Source organism: Antechinus flavipes, chromosome 3, assembly GCF_016432865.1.
Source record: "Antechinus flavipes isolate AdamAnt ecotype Samford, QLD, Australia chromosome 3, AdamAnt_v2, whole genome shotgun sequence".
NCBI lineage: Eukaryota > Metazoa > Chordata > Mammalia > Dasyuromorphia > Dasyuridae > Antechinus > Antechinus flavipes.
The window spans coordinates 304,481,037-304,504,555 of record NC_067400.1 but is presented as its reverse complement, the minus strand read 5'-3'; the positions used below and the strand labels follow the sequence as shown (position 1 = coordinate 304,504,555).

At 33.4% G+C, this 23,519-nt stretch overlaps 1 protein-coding gene across 4 annotated transcripts in view; it reads right to left on the bottom strand.

Annotated features, from left to right (window-relative positions):
- The window catches only part of PHLDB2 (pleckstrin homology like domain family B member 2), a 138,835-nt gene that overhangs the window by 36,692 nt on the left and 78,624 nt on the right, over positions 1-23,519 (bottom strand). For 2 of the 4 annotated variants that reach the window (XM_051985269.1, XM_051985268.1), the window contains 3 exons: positions 15,457-15,606; positions 10,972-11,112; positions 9,708-9,807 (listed from right to left, as the gene is read on the bottom strand). In XM_051985269.1, the coding sequence (XP_051841229.1) occupies positions 9,708-9,807; positions 10,972-11,112; positions 15,457-15,606 (391 nt within the window). Of the gene's footprint in view, positions 1-9,707; positions 9,808-10,971; positions 11,113-14,589; positions 14,767-15,456; positions 15,607-23,519 lie in introns of all 4 variants that reach the window. The other 2 variants (XM_051985267.1, XM_051985270.1) reach the window with 2 other exon arrangements.

The window sequence follows — 23,519 nt, the reverse complement described above, 5'->3', positions numbered from 1 at the left end:
AATAATTGAGATTAATTTTTAGAAGCAAAATGTCATTTTATGTTTCTAAATGCACATGGCCCATAGTTGCTATGAAAAAGGTTTTGTTTTGTATTTTCAATGTAATGAATTATGTGACTATTATATAAACAATAATCAATCTTCACTGTACCTTAGTGATAAAGGCCGATTAGTAAGGTTCCCTGATTTTAATAAGGGACACTGAGGTACATATAATAATTATATTAGCTAACACTTATATAGTACTTACTATGTATCAGGCATCATGCTAATTGTTTTACAATTATTGTCCAATTTGTTTCTCACAACAAACCTGGGAGTTAGGTGCTATTATTATCTCTATTTTATAGATAAGGAAAATGAAGCAAATTGGGTTAAGTGGCCTGCTCAGAGTCACACAACTATTAAGTGTCTGAGGCTAGATTTAAACTCAGGTCTTTCTGATTCCAGACTTGGCATGCTATCCATTGCATTACCTAACTACATGATAATAAATAGTGGATGCTCCAAAACCAGATCTCTTAGCTTCTAATTACCTGCCTGCTTTAAGTGTCCACCTCTCAGGGCAAATGGCTACACACATTATACACCCAGAAGCATAAAAGTTATTTATGCCCTCTCCATACATGTCCCTCCCAATTCAGAAGCTGGTCCTAAGGATTGTTCTCCTTTTATTATATGAACCTCACTTTGAATGCCCAAATCAGAATTTCTAAAAAATATTTTAAGAAGTACCTAATATGTTTAATAATGTGACTAAAATGCTGAGGTTTTAAAAATTCTTGTAGGTAGTGAAGAGTAGTTCTAAACATCTTGATACATATCAATTTAACATTTTCTTGAGTAGCTTGCTTTTAAAAATTTCTGCCTTAATGAACATGGACCTTATAAGAGAATCCATATAATGAAAAATACTTTTCATGTAATCATTTAGCAACCATAGAAATTTCTTATTTCTGGTTGAGTATACTTGTGCATACATAATAAAATGATCGTTGACTACTGAAATGGCATCCTTACTATATCCTTAAAGAAATAAAAAGTCAATATAATTTTTTTTTCAAAAAGCTCTAAGAACAACCTTATTTTGTATTGGATTTTATCAGGTAAATCATTATACCCATTCCAGTCATTAAATTAAAATTTTTTGTGATGCTTTGAACCATTATGGTGGTCTTTGTTTCTATGACACTACATAATAACCTTTCTACTTCTCTATATTGGTTTTTTTTTTTTTTTAGTCTTGTCTGATTCTTCATGATTTCATTTAAGGTTTTCTTGGAAAAAATATTGGAGTGGCCAGAACATTTTATAGATAAGGAAACTGAGGCAATATGAGTTAAGTGACTTACCCAGACCCTGAGGTATAGGGGTCTGAAGTTAAATTTGAATTCAGGCCTTCCTGACTCCAAGTTCAGCACTCTACTGTACCATCAACTGACTGTTCTATATAGTTAACTTCAAAAGAAATTATTTAAAAACGATTATAAATAAGATGCAGATATAAAAGCAAAATATGCAGTAAAAATGACCAGTAGCAATGTTTTAAAAGCTGAAAAAAAATGCATGCACACATGTATGTATGCATGTATACACATGCACATAAATATGCATGTGCATATATACATACATGTAAGCATACTAATATTCAATTAAACCTTTATCTTTAATCTTATGTCATCTTCTAAAACCATTTTATTTTGAGTCTCCACAGACATTAGAGATCAAGTCATTGGTCATTCTATATTTGAAAGCAGACAGTCTTTCTGTCATCATTATAATACTTGGAGCTTCACCTTGAGCCCTGGTTTTAGGAACAGGTCCAAAGCTTTTAAAACACATAAACTTTCTTTTTTTCTTTGTATATGTATTTATTTCTTTGCTAGTTTATATTTTAAAATTTGAGTTCCAGATTCTCTCCTTCCCTTTCTCTAGCCCCTCCCTTACCCATGAAGAAGGCAAGCAATATGACACTCATTGTGAAGTCATGCAAAATATATTTCCACATTAGCCATGTTACCCCGAAACCAACAAACACAAAAAATGAAAACAAAAACAAAAAACAACAGTGGGAGAGAAACAAAGTAATGAAAAAAGTTTTAATTTGAACTCAGTGTCTGTCAGTTCTCTCTGTGGAAGTATGCTATATAGAGGTAGCATAAAATACATGAACTTTCACTAAACTTTCCTACCTCAGATCTTGGACCTTGTTTCTTCACTGTCCCCCAATTCCAATGTTTTATTATGAATAATGAATGGTCAAAGTCCTGCATATCAATAGTGGTGAATGTGATCCAAAATATTAGAGACAAAGGCCTCCTGTTTCAGGTACAAGGCTGCATGGGATTATATCACTGAAACAAGGCCCTTTCTTTTGGCTGGTCTCTTGAAAGACAATTAGAAGTATTAAGATGAATTAATGAGAATTGTCTCCTCCCACCCTGCCTCTGAAAATTACCAGAATTTCTGCAGGTGAAAGAGTGATATTTTCTTCAAAAGAAATGACTTTAGCAGTCTATGTTCATGGCACTTGACATTGTTCTGAACATTTTTAGAATTCTTTTTCTTTTGGGGAGGGAGAGAAGGGAAGGAGTGGTAGTCATGGACAGTTAATGAGCCATGTTAGAAAATCAGTCGCATACTTTTATAGCCTTTGTTGGATCTTAGACCCTTTTCTACTTCCTTTTCTCTGCTTCACTGTGTTGGTGAACCTTACAGTTCACCTTACAGTTAAGAGACAATGGGAAGAAGGGACGTAGGAATAGAAGCTGAATAATTTTGAGTAGAACACTTAGGGGTGATTATTTGAAACACATCAGAAAATCGGATCTGAATTTAAAAAGAACATGAATTGAGATTTTGCCTCTTCAACTTAGTAACTTACGTGACTTTGAGTAAAATACTTCATTTCAGATTTTTAGAAAAATGAGAAGATTGGACTAGGTGTCTAAGTTTTAAAGTTTTAAACTTATGATCTTAAGATCCTTGAAATTAGCTTGTTTATATGCCATATTTGTGGGACAAGTCATTTAACCCTGTTTATCTCAGTTTCCTCATCTGCAAAATGAACTGGAAAAGAAAACTGCAAACTACTCCAGTACCTCTGCCAAGAAAACCCTAAATGGTATCACGAAGAATTGAATCTGACTGAAATGACTGAACAACAAAATACCCATAACTCATACAAAACTTTGAAAAACACTCCCTTCTTTGTGAAACTTTTCCTATCTTCCCTAATTTTTTAGTGCCTTCCCAACATAAAATTTACCTTTTATGTACTTCATATGAATTTTGCATATTCTTATTTATGCACATGTTTTCTATCCTTAACATATAATCAAAAAGAAGGAATAACCCTTGAGAGCAGGTACTTTTTTATTTTTATCTTTGTATTATTCCCTGTATGGGTCATATAGTAGGTGATCAATGAATATTTGCTGAGTGATTGATAAGTGGCGAAACAGATAAATTTGAATCTCACTAGAAGTTGAAGGTTTTCAGGAAACTTTTTTGGTCACTCAGAATAAAATCTCACATTTCCTTGCTATCTTAATGGAAAAAAAAAACCCAACAACATTGTTCTAGATACATTTATATTCAGCATTAATTATTTATGTCTTCCTTCTTTCCCACCTCCCCACCACTCCAAGAGTACTTTACTGACAAAACTATATTAGAGATCCTGATTTTTGAGGGGACAATCTCAGGCCCAAGACTTCTCTAGCTCTTTGCCTCCACTATGCCAACTATCTTACATCAAGGAAAAAAAAATTGTTGCTTTTATAACCATTACCAATCCTCTCTCAAATGCCCACCCCAACAAAAAAAAATAATCAACAAAACAAAACAAAAAATAATAATTAAAAAAAAAAAAACCTCTGCATTCCTCCATTCCTAACTGACTCTATGGAACTGTGAAAAGCTGGGTCTTTAAAGATATTCTCTTAATAAAGACATACTAATTAGTGTCAGTAAAGCACTTCCCCCAGAGGAATATTAGTAGAGGAGCCTCCTTCATCTTCTGCAAATTAATTTAAGACAGGTTATCATCTGCTACTTGGGGAGGAAGATATGGGAAAGATTAGCACAGGAAAACAACTCTTCCAATATCTCAGATAATCTAGTTGTTTATACAGGCAGAAAAATTAATTTTTAATAGTAGAAACACAGGAGGTGAGAAGGGATTTCAGAACAGTTCATACCCTTTATATACTAACACAAATAGCTAATCTCCTGGAGAACTTGTCCAAAGCACAAGGACATAGTTAGAGCTAAGCTTATTTATTCAGAATTTGCTGGACATAAATTCCACAACTGATATTATATCTTCCTGTGTTCACCATACCAGAATTAGACTAACCCAAAGATTTTATGTATTAACAAATTATACCTCTCCCTGTTCTTTCCCAAACCAAAATAAGAGCCATAGAATTAGAGATCTAAAGGTGGATGGGACCTTAAAGGCTGTCTTCCTCATTTTAAAGATGAGGAAACAGAGGCAAGTACAAGAAAGAGATTACTTGCCCAAAGTCACAAGGCAGTTATTGTCAGAGGCAGAATTTGAACCCAGGTTGTCTGGATCCTGAGCCATTGTTCTTCCACTATGCCATACAGACCCCCTCATAAGCAGTAGTAACTTGCCAAATCTTTTGATGGGTTGAAGTCTGCTAAGAGACATGGCTATTGAGTTAGAATTAGTCAGATACATGACAGTATAATCAACATGTAACAAACATATAAGAGAAAAGTTTAAAAAAAGAGAAGATATAGATTATTTAGATAGATGAAGAAGGCAAAACTAACCAGTATTTCATAAAATCAATACTCCATAGCTCACCTGCTGAGAAATTCACTCTTCCTAATTCCAGTCCAGAGGAAGAAGGGAGAAGTTACAATTCATGTCACAAATGAAGAATATTGTAGAAAGAAAGGAAAGAGGTGCAGGTGGCCAGGATCATGAAGGATGACAGAGACATGAAAAACACACAATGAATACTGCCAAGATATAGAGTTTAAGTCAGTGAGAATGTTAGTAATAAAACCAAAAGTTTTCCATTAAATGTTAATAAATTACTCAGTTCATATTTCCCCATTAGACTAAAAATTATAAGGATGCAAGGACTCAAGTTAAAAAAAGGGAAAAATTTACATTGCACATGCTAACCTTTTTTATTTTAAAGTATAATTTTTCTAAGGTCAAAGACAACATGCCTCAAGCCATTACCAAATGAGAATCAAAAACAAGCCCACACCTTTCTTTTCAAAAGAGACATCAAATATTTTCACAAAGCAAATATTAATGCCTTTAAAAATAGAATTTCCAAACTCTTCTTATGATTGAGGTCATGTTCTTCTAAACTTTGTAATTATCTCCTCTTCTTTAATAGTTTCTAAATGCATCCATTATCCCCTTTTTAAAAAAGAGATAATGATGCTGGGTTTTTTTAGGTCATTCATTTGTTTTTTCTACCCTCTGTCCCTCCATCTTTCCCTCCCAATAAAATAGATTTCAATAAAATGATTAAAAGGGTAACCAGGATATAGTACTAGGCCTGGAGTCAGGATGACTCATATTCCTGAATTCAAATCTGGATTCATTTGTGTGATCTTGGGCAAGTCACTTAACCTTGTTTGCTTCAGTTTCTTCATCTTCAAAATAAACTGAAGAAGGAAATTGCGAAGAAAATCCCAAATGGGTTTATAAAGAATTGGACAAGGCTGACATATAAGTGAACAAGAACAAGAATTATTAAAAGCTAAATTTCCAGATGTCTCTTTTTAGTTCTGAAAAGTAGTAACAGTCGACACCTTTTCTTTATGTGGATTTTTAAAAATATTGTGTCTGTTTAAGAAATAATGCCTTTACCATTCAAGTGTTTCTAATATCACCTGACCCTGAAATAAAGAACAAAAATTTGAAGGACTTTCTATTAGCAGCAGCTACTCACAAATGAATAGCAGCTGCAAACATATATTATAGTTTCCAGAGTGTGTGGTAAATTTTGTCTATGTTTATAAATGAAAATTTAGATTCTTAGAAATGTTAAGCCACTATAGCATTGTACAACAATTTAAAATCAGGATATATTTTGGCCTGAAGATGACTTGATGGCAACCTTTTAATCATTTGTTTAAACCAGAAAAAGCACACATCATCTCATTGAAAAGAATATCATACCTTTTTTGGATTTTCCTGCATTTGAAAAAAGACAAAAGGATAAAGATCTTATTCATTCTAATACTTACAGGAGTGTTTTTTTTTTAATTACTCTCTGTCAGAACAACCTTTAAAATTGAAAGCATTGAGAGTCTCAGATTGATGTTTTAGTACTATTTTTTTTTTGAACTCTGCAATTTTCTTTATAGATAGTTCCCAAACTATATTACATGAGGGAGGTTCATATTTATACTGTGCTTGAGGTATCATGAACAACAGCAAAGAAATAGATTGTGGTTGGTGGTATTTTAGTTAATGTTGCAATGGTAAAAAACAGTTAACATGCCGCATTTATAACTAAGTTAAAACCATGATCTGAGTGCAATTTTTAAAACATTTTATTTTCATATTTATAATGAAGTCAATGAGTCTTTCTTAACAACATTGGGGCTGAATCCTCTACTTTTTGGCAGGCCACCAAAGTGCTTAGCAAAAATAAAACAAAGCATAGCAACCAACTCTAACCCACAAAAATTAATAAACAATAATAATAATTTTACCAATTCTACAATTATGAAATGAAGACAAATGTTCTGGCATCCTAACTAACGACAGATCTCTCTCCAAAGAATTACAAGAGTAAGTTCCAGAACTGTTAAACATGTCAATCTAGAAGCACATTGTAGATTCCCTTGTCATTTTATGGAACGAATTAAGGAGGATTAACCTATGAGAGTAGTTAGTCAATGTACTTTCTCTTACAGTTTTTTGGTTTGGGGAAGTGATCTGTCATTTCATTGATCTCTTTATCCACTAAGCCACATTGCCTTTTAAACATGCATTTGCTACTGCGTCATTTCAGTTGTGTCCAACTCTTTTGACCTCATCTGGGGTTTTCTTGGCTACTAGATGGCTTGCCACTTACTTCTCCAGCTCATTTTACAGATGAAGAATGGAGGCAAACAGGGTTAAGTGCCTTGTCCAGGGTAACACAGCTAGTAAATGTCTGAGGCCAGCATCTCCTGACTCTAGAACTGGTGCTCTATACACTGTGCCACCTAGGTGCCTTTAATGTACATTGTTTTTTGTTTTTTTTTTTTTTTTTTATTTGAGATCCTGATTCTTTTTTTTAAAATAGCATTTATTTAACTTTTTAATGTTTTAAAGTGTTTTACATAAATTATCTCATCTGACCTTGTAGCAATCCTGTGTGACAGATGTTATTGCTAGTTTACATATGAGGAAACTAGGAGAGAATAATTCATTTACCGAAGGTTCACACAAATCTCCTCAGCTCCCAGGACCCATTCCTATACTCTGCCTAAGCCACATACAGATATAACCAGTTAGACAGTAAACATTTATTAAGCACTTACTATGTGCTTACTAAGTACTTAATATGTGCTAGGCACTTTGCTAGTAAGACCTGTGTGTCAGATCTTCATCTTGTCATCACTTTCAAATGGTCCATTTCCATGAGTCTTATGTTCTTAATTTGCAATTATTCCATCTTTTCCTATGATTTATTCTTTTTGGTTGTTCAAATTTATTTTATTTTTGGTTTTAATTCTATCTCTCTTGAGATCTCAATTCTAGTATGAAAATACAATAATATTAATGTGTGTTTTAATGAAATGATCTTAGAGAAATTAATGACTCTCATTAGACCTGCTATGGATTTCATGATTTGAATATCATACTTGAAAAAATATAAATAGGGTAACAAAGTTTTTTCTTCAGTAGAATTAAAACATTGTCTAACATAACTCATCTTCAAAGGTCTTGTGCAAAAATGTTGAGACACTATCATTTTTTAACCTAGGCTTTTACTATAAACTGTTCCCTACTTTTTCCTCTTTAAGAAAATACTTTCTGTATTATAAGAATATGATTTTCCCCAAGTCCTGTCTTTTGCTTGAATAACTTTTATCAAAAAAAAAAGCTAAGTATTTAAGAAGCTCCAATTTATTCATTTGATTAGTCTAGTGGCCCACTGAAGTCACCAATGGCTTTTTAATGTCTGTGTACTTAGTGGCAAAAGTACATTTTTTTTAAAGTTCTATAAACAAGAAATAAAGAAAAATATTTCAATAGAAATGGGGTTTGCTCATAAATGATGGCCTGATTAAAAACCTTATTTTGTCATAGCTTTAGAAAACTATAGTTAATGAAGATGTTTATCTAGCTTCTTATTGCTAGGGGATTGTTTCATTTTTTGTACTTGTGTCCCTAGAGTCAATTATAGTATCTGGCACATAGTGGATTGTTGATTGCTTGATTGACTTATATTCTTTTGTTTTTTTCAAAGGGAAAAAAATTAAAACCAAACAAACAAACAAACAAATATGTCTCAATGACCAGAATTATTTTGTTCAAAAATTGCCCTTCATTTTTCTCTTAGGAAAAATCAGGAATTTCAACCTCTATTAACTAATTTGGGGAAGGAAAAAAATCCCTAAAACAAGTATTTATTGAATGAATGAAATACAAATTCATCAACAAATCACAAATATATTGCATATACACATGTATAAACTTCACATATATTACTTCAGCATAGATATTTATATCTTTAGAATTCAGATTATGTCAGTTATCACATACTATTTTAAATGTTGTTTCCCTTGGAGGCAGCTAGGTGCCTCAGAGGATAGACTGCTGGGTGTGGAATGAGGAAGACTTGAGTTCAAATGTGAGCTCAGACACTAGCAAGATGATCTTGGGCAAGTGACTTAATCTCTGTTTGCCTTAATTCGTGGAAAGGAAAATAGCAAACCACTCCAGTATCTTTGCCAGGAAAATGCCATGGATAACATTGAGGTCACAAAGAATTAGCCAAAGAAACAACAACATTTTCAAAAATCACATTGCTCTATGAAGATGCTATCTGCCTCCAGGGAGAGAGCTGTTAAATAAAAGTATATGTAGTATGGTATGGCATGGCATGGCATAGCATGGCATAGCATGACATAGTATATATAGTGTATATATGTGTGTATACAGACACACCAATATATTTGTATCCAAGACTAGCCATTTCTAAGGTGGATGTGGAGGAAAGAAAAAATATAAAAAGTACACAGCAGAGAATAAAAGAAAAATCAGAACTGTCTATGTTCTGATTTTTCTTTTATTATTAACTAACATTAGAAAGAGTGGTTTTGAAAATAATGTATAGTATTTATATAGTTTTTCAAAAGAAAGTAAACAGTATGAAGCATACATTCATGGTTTCATACTGACTCCTCTTTTTATGTTGTGTTGTGTACATGGAAATGTCTTTTTTTTTTTAGTTTTTATATATTTAAGTTCAAAATGAATTTTTAAAAAAATCACATTCTTGCAAGGTGAAAACTGTTTCTATTATTAAATGATCACAATTCTTCATTTCAATTTGTTCCAGTGAATTTCCTTTTCAAATAGATAACTCTTATAAATTCACAGAAAGCTGAACCTGACTGAAATGACTAAACAACAAAAATCTAGAGCTTGGGTTAACTCCCTATAACCTTAAATAGCAAATACAAATGTTAGGGAACAAGGTTTGTACCTTTGTGCATCCTCCTAGATTCTGAGTCTTTGGACATGGTTGCCAGGGAGTGAGGGAGGACACTGCCACAGCTGTTGCTCTGTCCTAGAGGCAGATGACCCTGCATAAAAGAATAAAGGAAAACTTTAGGCAAATAGCAGCCAGAACAGTCTTTCAGGGAAAAAATAAAATGCGTATGATGGTACCTAAGAAGGATGCTCTTGCTTTCAGGCCTACAGACTTATCTAGACAAGGATAGTTTCTGTCAGAAAACCAAATAGAGTGGCCTCTTGACAAAATCCATAGAGACTTGTAGAATTTAGTGCTATACTTCTAAAGACATGAAAGTAGGGAACCAAGTTCTGTAGAGCAAAGCTTCTTAAACTGGGGGTGGTCATGATACCATATGGGATCTCATGAAATTATGATTTATTATCACTAAATGTTTGATTTGTATAACTACATACTATATATATGTCTCGGGTGAAAAGGGGTCATAAGTAGAAAAAGTTTAAGAAGCCTTGCTATAGAGTCACTGATCGAGAGGTTTTTATGCATAAGGAATAACATAAGCAGGAATGCTGGTACCCACAACTGAGGAAGGGAAGATCTACCCTATGTGACATAGACCATAAATTCAGTGCTGAAAGGGAACTTACAAGTCATCTGTTCCAACTTCAAAACTCTGCTCAAATAAACCCCTTCCAAGAGGACTTTGTTTTTCCTTTCTCTCACCTCTTGCAACGACCCCACTTACATATTCTCTGAGATTACATCCAATTTATATTGTATATAGTTTGTATGAACAAATGAGATAGTATCTATAAAATGCTCAGCATAATATTCAATATATAATAATGCTTAATATATGTTTGTTCCCTTTCCCTTCCCTTTTGGCAAATGATCATAGTTGTTTACACATTATTTTTCTCATTAAAAAATGTACTTCTCAAGGTCAGGCACTTTGTGTCTAACACATAATAAACAGTTATAATGTTTGTTGATATAAATGCTTCATTAACTGATTTTGTACAAATAAAGATACTGAAGATCTAAAGTTTTAAGTGACCTGCTGAAGGTCACACAGGACTTAAAGGTTGGAATTTGATCCACTCCTATACCAAGTTGTGTCCTCTTACCAACCAGTTGTGTGGCAGTTTAATTACTCTGTGTGTTTGTGTGTGTATGTTTTAAAGCACAAGTTATTTGGTAAAGTTGTTTATATTTAATGCTTCTCCTAGCAATTATACTAAGTAGGTAAGTGTTTCTCTTTTTCAGACCTCACCTTGGGGGTGATGCTTCTTCCCATAGTAGAACTGCTGAAATGTGGAGATACTGAAGGTGTCGTTTTCTTCCGAGGCAAGGTATCACTTAGATAGAGGCCTTCTTTATGTTGTTTCTTTCTCTCTTCCAGATTTCGAAAGCGCTTTAAAGGCAAATCACAAAGCAAAACATGCAACTCTGAATAATTGAAATAGACCACTTAAAGAAACTGCATTCACCACAGATCAGAATGAAGTTAACTGGCCATAGTTCATGTTTTTCATTAAGTCTTTGAACTTACTTTCACTAACATGTAAACGTGGGGATAATAGCTATTCTAGAACTTTGGAGCTAGAAGAATTTTTAGAAAAGTCAGTCATTCTATCTCATCTTACAGATTTATTAAGAAATTAAGGAGCGGAGAAGTAAACTGTCTTGCCCAAAGTCACAGCCCCATTGAAGCAAACCTGAGTAAAAACCTGTCCCCAGATTAGATTCATGGACAATGATGGGATTTATTATTACAACTTTTAAAAATACTAAAAATGACCAATCCTCAACTTTCACTTTTGCTAGTGTCTCAAGAAAACTTATAAATTATTATCATGATCCCCCTGTGGATGGTGAGGCATCCAGTTGACAGGTGAGATAAATAGTTTCTCCCCCCATCTTTCTTGCCAGTTCTTAGAAGTGAATGAGAAAATAGGAACAGAAATAAAAAGAGAGTAAGGGTAGAAAATGGAGAAAAAGAACAAGTAAGCAGGGAAGTTACTTGAAAAAATTATCTATAGTTAGATCATTTTAAAACATAAGCTTCAAATCCACATATTGTTCTCATATTCAGAATTCCCTTGGGTATCACACTTGTATTAAATGCCTTTGCCAAGAGGTGCAAAACAGCAGTTTTCCTCCTATTTAAACCCTCCTGCAAGGGTATTCTATTTCTTCAGTTTCCTGAAGAGGAATATATTTAAGTTTTACCATCCTAAAATATATCCAAACTTTTTCTTGACAAAAACATGTTATGAATAGTAGAACTTACTGGGGTATTCTTGTTCCCCAGTGTTGGCAAACAACATACTAACAACAAACTTTGCAAGCAAATTAAAAATTAAATATACATATGATCAGAAATTTTAGAATCCACAGAATTGAACCTTGCTTCTGTACCCTTCCTCCTCATTCCCAAAGGATGCATGTTGTAACAGAAAAATCAGTGGCATTAGTAAAAAGACCTCACTTTGAATCTTGCCTTTGTTGCTAAACATTGTGTGAGGTTAGGCATGTCACTGCCATCCTGTGATTATTATCATCCTCACCTGTAAAATGGGGATTATGGTCTCAGAACTATCAATTTCATAGCGCTTTTGTGGGAAAAATAATTTTTTAACTGCACAGTAGTGTATTAGCATATCTCCCATAGTCTTAATGAAAACACTACGTTAAACGAAACTATTAAAGGGTGGCAGTTAGTTCTACATAAACAATATTATAAATAAGCAATTTGTTAAAAAGTACAGCAGAAGTACTTGACAACTTTACTGCAGAATCTAATGTATTATTAATAAACAAATTCAGTGTAATTTTATGTATGTAATATTAAATGCATTTTTATTATGATAATAAGGCCATAACTTTACATTAATAGGTAATGTTTAGATTGTTCAGTCATTTCAATTATGTCTAACTCTTCTTGATCCCATTTGGGATTTTCTTGGCAAAGATACTGGAATGGCTGCCATTTCCTTCTCCAGCTTATTTTATAGATGAGGAAACTGAGGCAAAAAGGATTGAGTGACTTGTTCAGGCTCATGAAACATTAGTTTTGTACCTGCGGTCAGATTTAAACTTGGGGAGATGAGTCTTTCTGATATTGGGCATAGAATCCAGTGCTCTTTGCAGTCTAACTTCACCTAGTTGCTTTAACTTTGTAGAAAGGGAATGCTAATACAGTATAAGTATTTATTAATGGTCATTACTTTTGATAAGAGGCATTGTGCCAAAATGTGTAGAAAAAACTGGCCTTAGAGTTAGGAGGATCTAGCCTCTCATATATGCAGGTTATATGCTTGCCCAAGTAAGCTAGTCTTTTCATGCTCTACAATGTTAAGATTTACAGAGATGCTGAGGATCAGCACTGATAATACAAATTTCTTTAGATGAGACTTCTCTGTCATTACCAAAGGAAGTTTTCTTTCCTGGGACTTTCTGAAATCACAGCGCCTTATCCTATCACTCTCTCTATTCAGGAAAAAAGAAACAGTGCTTTGGACTTCCTGGTGACAGATTGGGACTAGATAGTAAACACTCTAAAATTCAAAGAGCTACCATCATTCTTTTTTTGGTATAAGATAAAAGAAAGATAAAATCTCTACTCATCAACAAACCTGTCCTCTTTCTTTTCCATCCTATCCCAGATCAATTAATGATCAACAACAAACTTATTTGAAAACTTATTTCCCTGCTTAATAATACTTTTTTTTGTCCAAGGCTGAGTTTCTAGGGAGAAAGGATGAAGATTAAAGTTGCATAAAATCTTTTCTTCCATTCCTAGTAATATTTCCTTATGAATTCTAGTTCCCCCTCTTTAAGCCTGCAGCCTTTCTTGCTACCATGTCTAGGCAACAGTAACTTATAAATAAATAGGGGTAATAATACTCTAGGGCAGGAGCCAAAGTAGTCTATTTTGGGGGGCAGTTGATTGAAGAAGGGTAGGGATAAAAGGACAAGACATGATAAGAAGAACGGAGTTGAAATTTTAATATTATTTGCAGGTATTCTGGCATTTGCAAACTTTTTTAAAAAAGTATTTTTATAACTTTTTCAATACAATCAGTTTCCTTTATAATGATATGTATATTATTTTGAGCATTTAAAATATGATTTTAGAAAACCATTTTCACAATTTTCACCAGATTGGTTAAGCAATCCCTGTCACAAACAAAGGTTATTAGTTTGGGATTTTTTTTTTTTTTTTAGCACTCACCATGGACATCGTGAGCTTTCACTATCTCAATTTGAATTCAAATAAATATATTTCACTTTCTTTACCTTTTTTTTTTATTATTTCTGAATACTATTTAGAATTCATAGATATGTATTGCTTAGACAAAATTTAAAAGATATGCTCAAAATCCAGGCTTTGAATATCGAAATAGTAGAGGATATAGGAAAAGAAAGTATTGTTAAAAAATACCTAAAAATAGTTCAAAATTCACATAACTGAAAATTGAGGTGCTATAGATTAAGGAATGTTTTGCATTAATATGGATTTTTTTCTATATTTTTGAGTTCTTTAAACAGAGACTGGCTTTTTATTGAGTTGTTATTTTGAGGATTCTTTTGGTGTCTGGATTGAACTTGAGAGCCTCTGGGGCTTCTTTAATTCTTGAAAATTTGTAAGGTTTTAATAACCATTATTTCTTGAAGTCTCTCAACTATATACTATAGTAGCATAATCAAAGCTTAGAGATATGTCAGGGTTTGTCTAGTAATATCTCAGACTGGTAATACACTAAGAGAAAGGCCAGAATTTCTATATAATGTTTCCTTTGCCTTAATCTATGGGATTATCATGCAAGAACAACTTGATTGTCAAAGCAAAGGCCACTCAGATTATCAATATTATATCCTTTGTTACCTGTTGGTGCCTCCTGTGTTTTTTAACTGGAAGAGGAGGAGGTGTATCATTTAAAGGAAAAGGATCGACAGGTGGAACAGCCAAGACTTCAGGCCAATGGACTGATGGAAGTTGAGCAATAAGATGAGGAGAAAGTGAGTGAGGAGATATAGATCCAGAACAGACAGGTGATTGTAGCTTTATAAAAGAAGAGAAAGTATATGGCTATGTCTATATGTAATGAAAAGGCAAGTTTCACAAACAAATCAGATTCTTAATTTCATAAAACATATTTAGTTGAACTTTTTAAAAGAACCCACAAAAGAGAGAAGCTTCTTTTTTTAATTATCAAAATAGTCATTTAACATAAATTAGCAAAACATTGGCTCCAATTTTCGTTATGCTACTGTCATCATTCCACTCTCCCCCTACACTGTCATAAAATTTAGGAGGAGGACACACACATATCAAATCAAATATCAAAGAAAATAATCGTTGTATGCAAATCATTCCATATATACTTTTAGCCTATTCTCTAATCAGCTCTTTCAAATTTCTAAAGAAATAAGGGTTGGGTTTGGCCAATGTAAGATGCAAAGTTCATTTGAAGGCTTTAACTTCCCAACTAAACTTTGTTTTGATTTCCTCCATATAAAATCACACTTCATAAGCAGTAAAGACATTATGTGTAAAGTGCATTGTAAACTTTATAGTGTAACACAAATATTATTTTTTGCTGCAGCTGCTATTGTTATTTACAACCCCAAGAATGAATCTGTCTTGCTTACAGATAAATTTGCTACATACCCTCCCCATTTGCAGTTAATTCTGGGTTAATTTATGACATGAAGAAATGCAGTGAATGAATGAAATGTCACTCCAACAAACCTCTTGATTTTGTGGCTGGCTCACCAGCATAGCTGTGGAAGGCTCAGTGGGATCAGCATCAGCATCAGCGTCAGTGGGGAGCTGAGTAGAAGGGGATAGATTCGTGGAATTGTCACCTAGCTCATTAATTTCATTTACACTGATAAAACCCTAAAAGGAGGAATTCAGAAGTTAAATACAAAGGAAGCAAAAGCTGAGGCATGCAGGAGTATTAATGAATCAAGTACAATGGAGGTTAGTTTAGAGTGACACGGCCAAATATCTGTGGTATTATTGCCAAATGTTTTATTAAAGAAATAATGATCAGCATTTAAAATTAATCTTATAGGACTTAAATTTGAGGAAAGGTATTCTAGATTTTTAATGGTACTTTTTTTCTTTGTGGTGACATCACAATAATTATAGCACAAATCATCAAAATATCTTTCATTTAAAAACACTCAGTGACATCATCATTCATTCTTTGGATTGATCATCACTAAAATATAGATTAATCATTATTATCATCACACAAATGTTAATATAATGTATTTCCCACCATTTGCTTCAGAACCTGTATTGCCTAAATTCTTATTCCTTGATTTTGTCTTTTAAAAACATTGTCTCTTAATTAATTAGCAAACACAAACAAAATTAGGGATGGATGGGGTCTCTTTGAAGTTATAGGAAGAAGGAACAAATTGGGGGGGGAAACTGAGGTAATTTATTGGTATCTGTATTATTGAGGAACAAGTGAACAAATCCATAAGTGACATGGCTGTATTTGAAATCTCTACCACCAGAAATCCTACAGACTAAAGAGAAATAAAACTGAGTTTATGTTTTCCCTTATTATCAGGCCTTTTACTGAAATCTTTTATTACAAAAAGTGAATAGTTTACACATATCATAAATGTGGAACCGCAAGAGTGATGTTTGAATTAGTCATTTTTATGAGTTTGAGCAAATTTCCCTTTGGCTTAAAAGACTTCACATAATCCTGCAACCAGGAAACTAAGTTTCAGTTTCATCCTATAGAAAATGTCTATAAATGGCGATGAGAAGCCGAGAACAGTAAAAAACAAACAAACATAGAAGTGGTATATCAAAAAGACTAGGAATGGGAAAGGAATAAATATTAAGCACCTATACTGTGTGCCAAGATTTTTCTTCGTATTTTGCAAGTCTTGCCTCATTTGATCTTCATGACAACTTTGAGAAGTGGGTAATACTAAGCCCTTTTATAAATGAGAAATTGAGGCAGACTGAAGTTGTGAATTTCCCAGGGTCACATAATTAGAAGTATCTGAGGTTAGATTTGAAATCGTGTCTTTTAGACTCTAGGTGTAGTAGCACCTGTGGCTATTATAAACACACTTGCAAATAAAAATGAAAAAAAAAATTCAGGACTTTGAATTACCATAGAAGAGACTAAGAGAGAAGGATGGAATACTTTTTTGGAAAAGAAACCATCAATTTGGGAATTATTATAAAACTATATGAATTGGCATATTGCTTAGATGAATGGTATAGTATCAGTCCTTTTGGAAAGGAAATCTCAGGAAAGGTGAGAATTATTGTTATTTTTTTTGGCTTGTGAAAATGAAGGTATTAAATAATTAAGTGTTTTAGCCTAGAACTTATGGTTATGACTTAAAAAAAACCAAAAGCATATTATTTTTTCAATAATCAGCATCAGAATGGTATCAAATGCTTAAGTAGTTTTAAAATAAGTAATGTAGGTTTTCCCCAAATTAGAAGATTTAATCAAAATGAGACATGAACTCAATCTTGTTATTTCTTAGATCAGCTGATTAAAGTGTGATGTCAAAGAAGTCAAGGTTGACAATAAGGCATGTTTATGGGTCAATTAGCTTTCTGCTGTTCTAAAGCCAGAGCATTGTGCTTCATAAATGTGTTCCACTGGTCACAAGTAGAGATAGTAGGGTTAGATCATCACATTTCAAGTGCAATTCTATTTTTAGAAAAGAAAATAAAAGCATGACTTCCTGAGGGTGAATCAGTAAATAATTTTTATAAGAAATTAAAATAATTTCAAGTTTATAGTTACTTTAAAGCTCTCACTAGGTGTAAAAAAATAATAGATAAACAGCACCAGTCTTTGAGGATCTTTATTGTTCAGTTGTTCAGGAATTCTTTGTGACCCCATGGACCAATGCTTGTTCATAAGGTTGTCTTGGCAAAGATACAAAAACGGTTTGCAACTTCCTTTTCCAGGGGATTAAGGAAAACATAGATTAAAGAATTTGACCAAAGTAAAAACAAAAACAAAAACCAGCTAGTGAATATCTGAGGCTGGATTTATAAACCCAGTTCTTCCTTACTCTAGGCCCAGGATTTTATCTACTGAGTCATCTAGCTGCCTTCAAAGATCTTACCTTTGATCAGTGTATATGAAGATAAATACAATATATTGGCAAAGTAAAGTCTGAGTAATTTTATGAGAGGGAGAGACAGGAAGATAACTAATAACTTGGGTTTTGGGGTGTGCCATATAAGGCCTTTTTTAGCAGGAGAAGGTATTTGAGTTAAGACCTAGTTGAAGCTAAGAATTGAAAGGAGAGGCAGTAAGGGAGATCATTCCAAATGTGGCATGATGGAGAAGAAGGTGAGAACCTGTGTAAGAGTATGAAGATGGGAGAATAGAATGTCATGAATGGGAAATAGCAATTTCCCCAGTTTAGCTGGGGAAATAATGTGAAATCACTCCAGAAACAGAAGTTCAAGGAAGATTGAGGGTTTTGAATGCCAGGGAAGAATGTATTCTATCCAAAAGGGAGCAGGAGCAGTGAAATATCAAAAGCAATGTAGTTACATGATTAGAACTATGAGGAATAAGAATATGAATTTGATATGTGATCCAATGTATACTGTGTCATATTTAACATATATAAGACTGCTTGCTATTTGGGGGAAGGGTGGAGGGAGGGAGGGGAAAAAAAACGGAACAGAAGTGAGTTCAAGGGATAGTGTTGTAAAAAATTACCTGGCATGGGTTTTGTCAATAAAAAGTTATAATTATTAAAAAAGAAAAAGATATATGATCCAATGACCTTTTATAGTAGCAAAAAATTGGAAGTAAAGTAGATGCCCAAAGACTGGGGAATTTCAAAACAGACTAGTGCATGAATATGACAGAAGATTACTATGCCCTAAAAAACTATTAATGTGAAGAATATAGGGACATGCGGGAAAAATTATATTTATTAGAGGCAGCATGGTAACACATGGATAGAATACTAGATTTGGAGTAAAAAAAAGACCTGGGTTCAAATTCTATCTCTGATATTTACTTATTGCCATTACAACACTGGACAAAGTCTCTTGATCTTTCTGTATCTCAGTTTTCTCATCTGTGAAATAAGTTTTTTTGCATTCAGAGGTCTCTAAGCTCTCTTCCAACTCCAAATATATAACCTTATGTACTGATGCATAATGAAATAAGCAGAACTAGTCAAGACAATATATGCAATAACACAAAAAATATAAAAGGAAAGGGGCAGCTAGGTAGCGCAGTAGATAGATGTCTGGTTTTGATTTGTTATTCTTTCCATATATAGATATTATAGAATCATAATGACCAAGTTTATCCTAGAGAAGGTATAAAAATGGACTTCTTTCTTTCTTCATCAAGATAGAAGAATGTGACTATGGAACATACTGCAAATAACTGCTGAATTTAATTTATATGTTGGTTAATTTTGCTGAACTTTTTCTTAAATTTTCTTTCCTTGTTAATTCTTGTTTTAAGGGATTTCTCTCTATTTGTGAAGAGATGGGGAGGGATATGTTAAGAAATAAAAATTAGAGGAAAAAAATAAAATATAAAATATAAATTTTAACAGAACAAAATAGAAAATCAAATTGGCAGCTCTGTTGAGGATGCATTGGAGAGGAGAGAGACTGAAAGAAGAGATTCGAGATTCAAGTTAAGGTCATTGCAATAGTCCAGATGAGGAGGGTCTTAATTAAGTCTGAAAAAAAATACATGATCATTTTGTGAAATTATGTGATGTTGTATAAATCCTTCACCCCCTACCATCCCCCAGTCAAATAAATAAATGAAATGAGAATTTTTTTTTCATGGTTGTTTCATAGCCTTAGAAGAGCCTTAGAAGTGCTAGAAATTGAGTACTCTGCTCTGATTACTGACCTCCTTGACTTCCTTTGAGTCCCAACTAAAAACCCATTTTCTACAGGAAGCCTCCCCACTCCCTCTTAATTCTAGTGCTTTCTTTCTATTAATTGTTTTCTATCTATCCTGTATATAGTTTACTTTATATACACTTTCCTTTGCAAGCTGTCTCTCCAAATTAAGTTCCTTGAGGTCAGGGACCTCTTTTTGTATCCCCAGGACTTAGTAGAGTAACTGTCACGTTTATGACTCAGTTGTGGCTGACTCTTTGTGATCCTGTGGACCAAAATATGTCAGGTTCTTGTTCATGGAATTGTCTTTGCAAAGATAGTGGAATGGTTTGCTATTTCCTTCTCTACTGGATCACTTTTTATCAGCACTCTCCACTATGACCTGTCCATCTTGGGTAACTGGGCATGGCACAACTTTTAGATTCATTGAGCTATACAAGCATTTCCATCACAATTGGCATATAGTAGGTACTTAATAAATAATTTATTGATTGATGACTCACCAATTTTAATGGTCATTATACAGATATCATATACAAAAGATGCAATGTTGTTCTTAAAATATTGGTACATAATCTTAAATTTTCAATATGCCTGAGGATGCAAATATGAACATTGAATAGCTTGCAATTTGTTTTTGGCCTAGAACTTTAACAATATTAATGTAAAACCTTGATTATCAATCTTTCTGGTTTCAAGGCCCCTTTACACTCTTAAAAATAACTGAAGGTCCTTCCCCATGAGCTTTTGTTTATGTGGGTTATGTGGGTTAAATTGATGTTAACCATATAAAAATTAAAAAGTCTTAGTATTACTAGTATTATCTATGAAAAGAGAAATTCAGGGAGAGGAGAGTCACTGGATAATACTTTGAGAACTGCTAGTATATAACTTTACATAATAGAGTCAGAAATAGGGGCTGGACCTAAGATTTCTTTAGTGTAAGGAGCTCCCAGGTGAATACACTTCCTTACCAATGCAGGTCAGCACCTTTTATGCATCTTATATTCTTAGGGAGTTGCCTAGAGCCCTGATAGATTTAAGTGACTTGCCCAGGCTCAGATATCTAGTGTGTTTCAAGGGTGGGATTTAATAGCTAAGTTTTCCTTGAAGAAGAAAGAGATTATATTCTCTTTTCAATAAATCACATTGCCTTTTTAAGAGATTTCAATCTGATTGTTGATAGTGTTCTTACAGTTATTAAAAATGCTTTAACCTGCCACTTATTTTGGTGATAGCTGCCATATTTCTATACAACACACCAAGCAAAATGATATACATATGCCAATGTTAACCCCTCTTTGCCAAACCTTCTCATTTATAATTCTCTTATCTTTCTTAACTTCTGTATATTTCTGAAATGGATCCCTCCTTTTCCCTGAAATCAGAAAGCAATAATTGATGTTCCTCACCATTCTAAAGCAGGATAACGGTACAAGAAGAAATAGAAAGCTTTGGAGAGAGAAATAGGCAGAATTCAAACTGAATTCCACAAAGGCAAGAAAAAACAAGATATTTCATACCTGAACTGTTTTAAAGGCACGCTGATGGCCTGGTAAACTTAGATAACTCATTTTTTTTTCCCCTTTCAGAAATTAAGTAGGAAAGAGAGAGGGAGGCAGGAAGGAAATAAGCATTTATCAAATGCTTACAATATGCCAGGCACTGTACTAAACACTGAGAATAAAAACACAAACAGAAAGACAGTTCCTAACCTCAAAGAGTTTATAGACAGGAGAAGTCATATCTTAAGTGCTTTCTCTCTTGGTTCCTGGCAAGATATGACTGAAAGCCAAACCACCAGCCCAGAACCAAAGCTTTGTTTCCTCCTGCATCACTGTTCTGGAAATCTCCCTGGTACCTTTCATAACTATTTCCCATTTAGTTAAATAAGTAACACAAAAACCAATTGGGATGGTGGTTTGAATAAATTTTAAGACAAACAACTGTGAATTAAAAAGAACATACTTCGAATTGCTATGAAGATATGATTTTATTATTATACCAGATTACAATTCATACATAGAGCTCAAGCTTAGAAGCCTTTCATTTCAAGCCCCACATTAGAGAAATGGAGGCCCATAAGGATTAGGTAATTTGCTCAATATCATATAGTTAGCTGTAGTCATGCCAGTATTTAAGCTCAAGTCTATTAGCCCCAAATTAGAAAATGCCTGATTTTTTTCAAACTATAGTTACTATCTTATATTCAAAGCATCCATGGCTTTATTCTTGGAGATGGTTACTATGTTAATATCTATAACAACCCTTTCACATGTCATTAAGAATTTTATTAGCTTCTTTGGGGTCAAAATGTTCATCTTTCAGATGTTAGTCTTCTGATTATAACTTTATTTGACCTTACGAAGCTGGTGCTAGAAAGACAAACTCAATTCTAGAATTACAATAGAAGTTTTTCCACCTAGATAAATTCTCCCAGAGCCGATGCTTCACTGAAAACAGAAAACACAGGGTAATTTCCATTTTACTCAGATGAAATAAAAAGAATAGGACTAGAGGTTCCAAACTTCGTATTTAACTAATTTAAGAATCATCTTTAAATTTATTGTAACCTTAATGATGATGTTCCTCCCCCCCCCAATAAAACTGATTTGTAAAAATATTGATGATATTCAGAATTCCAAGAGGGCAGAAACTGTATCTTTATTTTATTCTTTTGCTACTAACACCAAGAATAATGCCATGTTCATAGAAGGCAATTAATAAGCATTTATTGAATAGGAAAATATTGACATCTTGAAAGCTTTTTGCTTGAATGCTTTTTCTCCTTATTTTGCCAGCATACTGATGACAACAATGATGATAAAAATAGGAACTAGCATCTGCCAGTGCTTTAAGGTTTGTAAAGCATGTTACATGTTATCTCTTTTCTTTCTCTTTCCTTCTTCTCTCCTTCCCTCCCTCTTTCTTTCTGTCTCGGTCTCTGTGTCTCTCTCTTTCATGTTATCTCCTTTAGTCCTCATCAGTGAGGTAGGTGTTGAGGCTCAAAGTGACAAAGTGACTTGCTTGGACCTCAGATCTTTCCTTCTCCAAGTCTAAGGCTTTACCCTAAGCCACCTAGCTGTCTTGTATCTAGAATAGCATCTCAAACATAGTAGCTGCTTAGAATTATGATGTAAAATTTTAATAAAATGAACTTAGAAAAGACAAGAAAGTAACCCCCTCTTATTTATCATTATAGAATTCTGCTGTATCTAAAATAGCAGGAAATTAAATCAACAAGCAGCTTTTGTTTCATTTTAAATACAGTTACAATGAATTTTATTGTATGTTGCAATTTCTCCTGGAAATAAATGGATTTGATCCATGAAGGTTCTTTCATGCATTTGGGCTTAACAAATAAACATGCAAAGCTTAGTTGGCTTACTACCAACCATGTAATCAACTGCTCAAAGCAAAACATAACATTCTAAATAGGTAAATAAAAAAAGAAATTCAGAGAAAAAACTGACAAGAAGAGCAAAGACCTAAGGTAAAGCCATTTCACAGTTCATTAGGAGAGAGTATATTTTCTAAGTCTTCACCTTCTTAAGATAGCTTTAAATAGGACAGTCTTTTAAAGTTCAATTCGAAGAGTCACCAGAAGAATCAGAAAAGCAACAGGAAAAAAAAGCAATACAATAACTTCTTAGAAAGTACCTTTAAGTTGCTTCGTCAAGTCCTATGTGGTTTGCATTTAATAAAGGAATAGGAGGAAAAAATGAAATAAAGAGTGAAACTAGGAAATTGTCAGGTATGTAGAAGAAAAGCAAATGCTTCAGTTAAGATTTCTAAAAAAGTGAAGATTCTATAGAATAAGATAGCTATAAGAAATTCATTTTTTGATAGTGATATTAGTTACTAACATTGCAAACATGGGTTATATATTTAAATGCAATGTATACTTTACTTGGCAT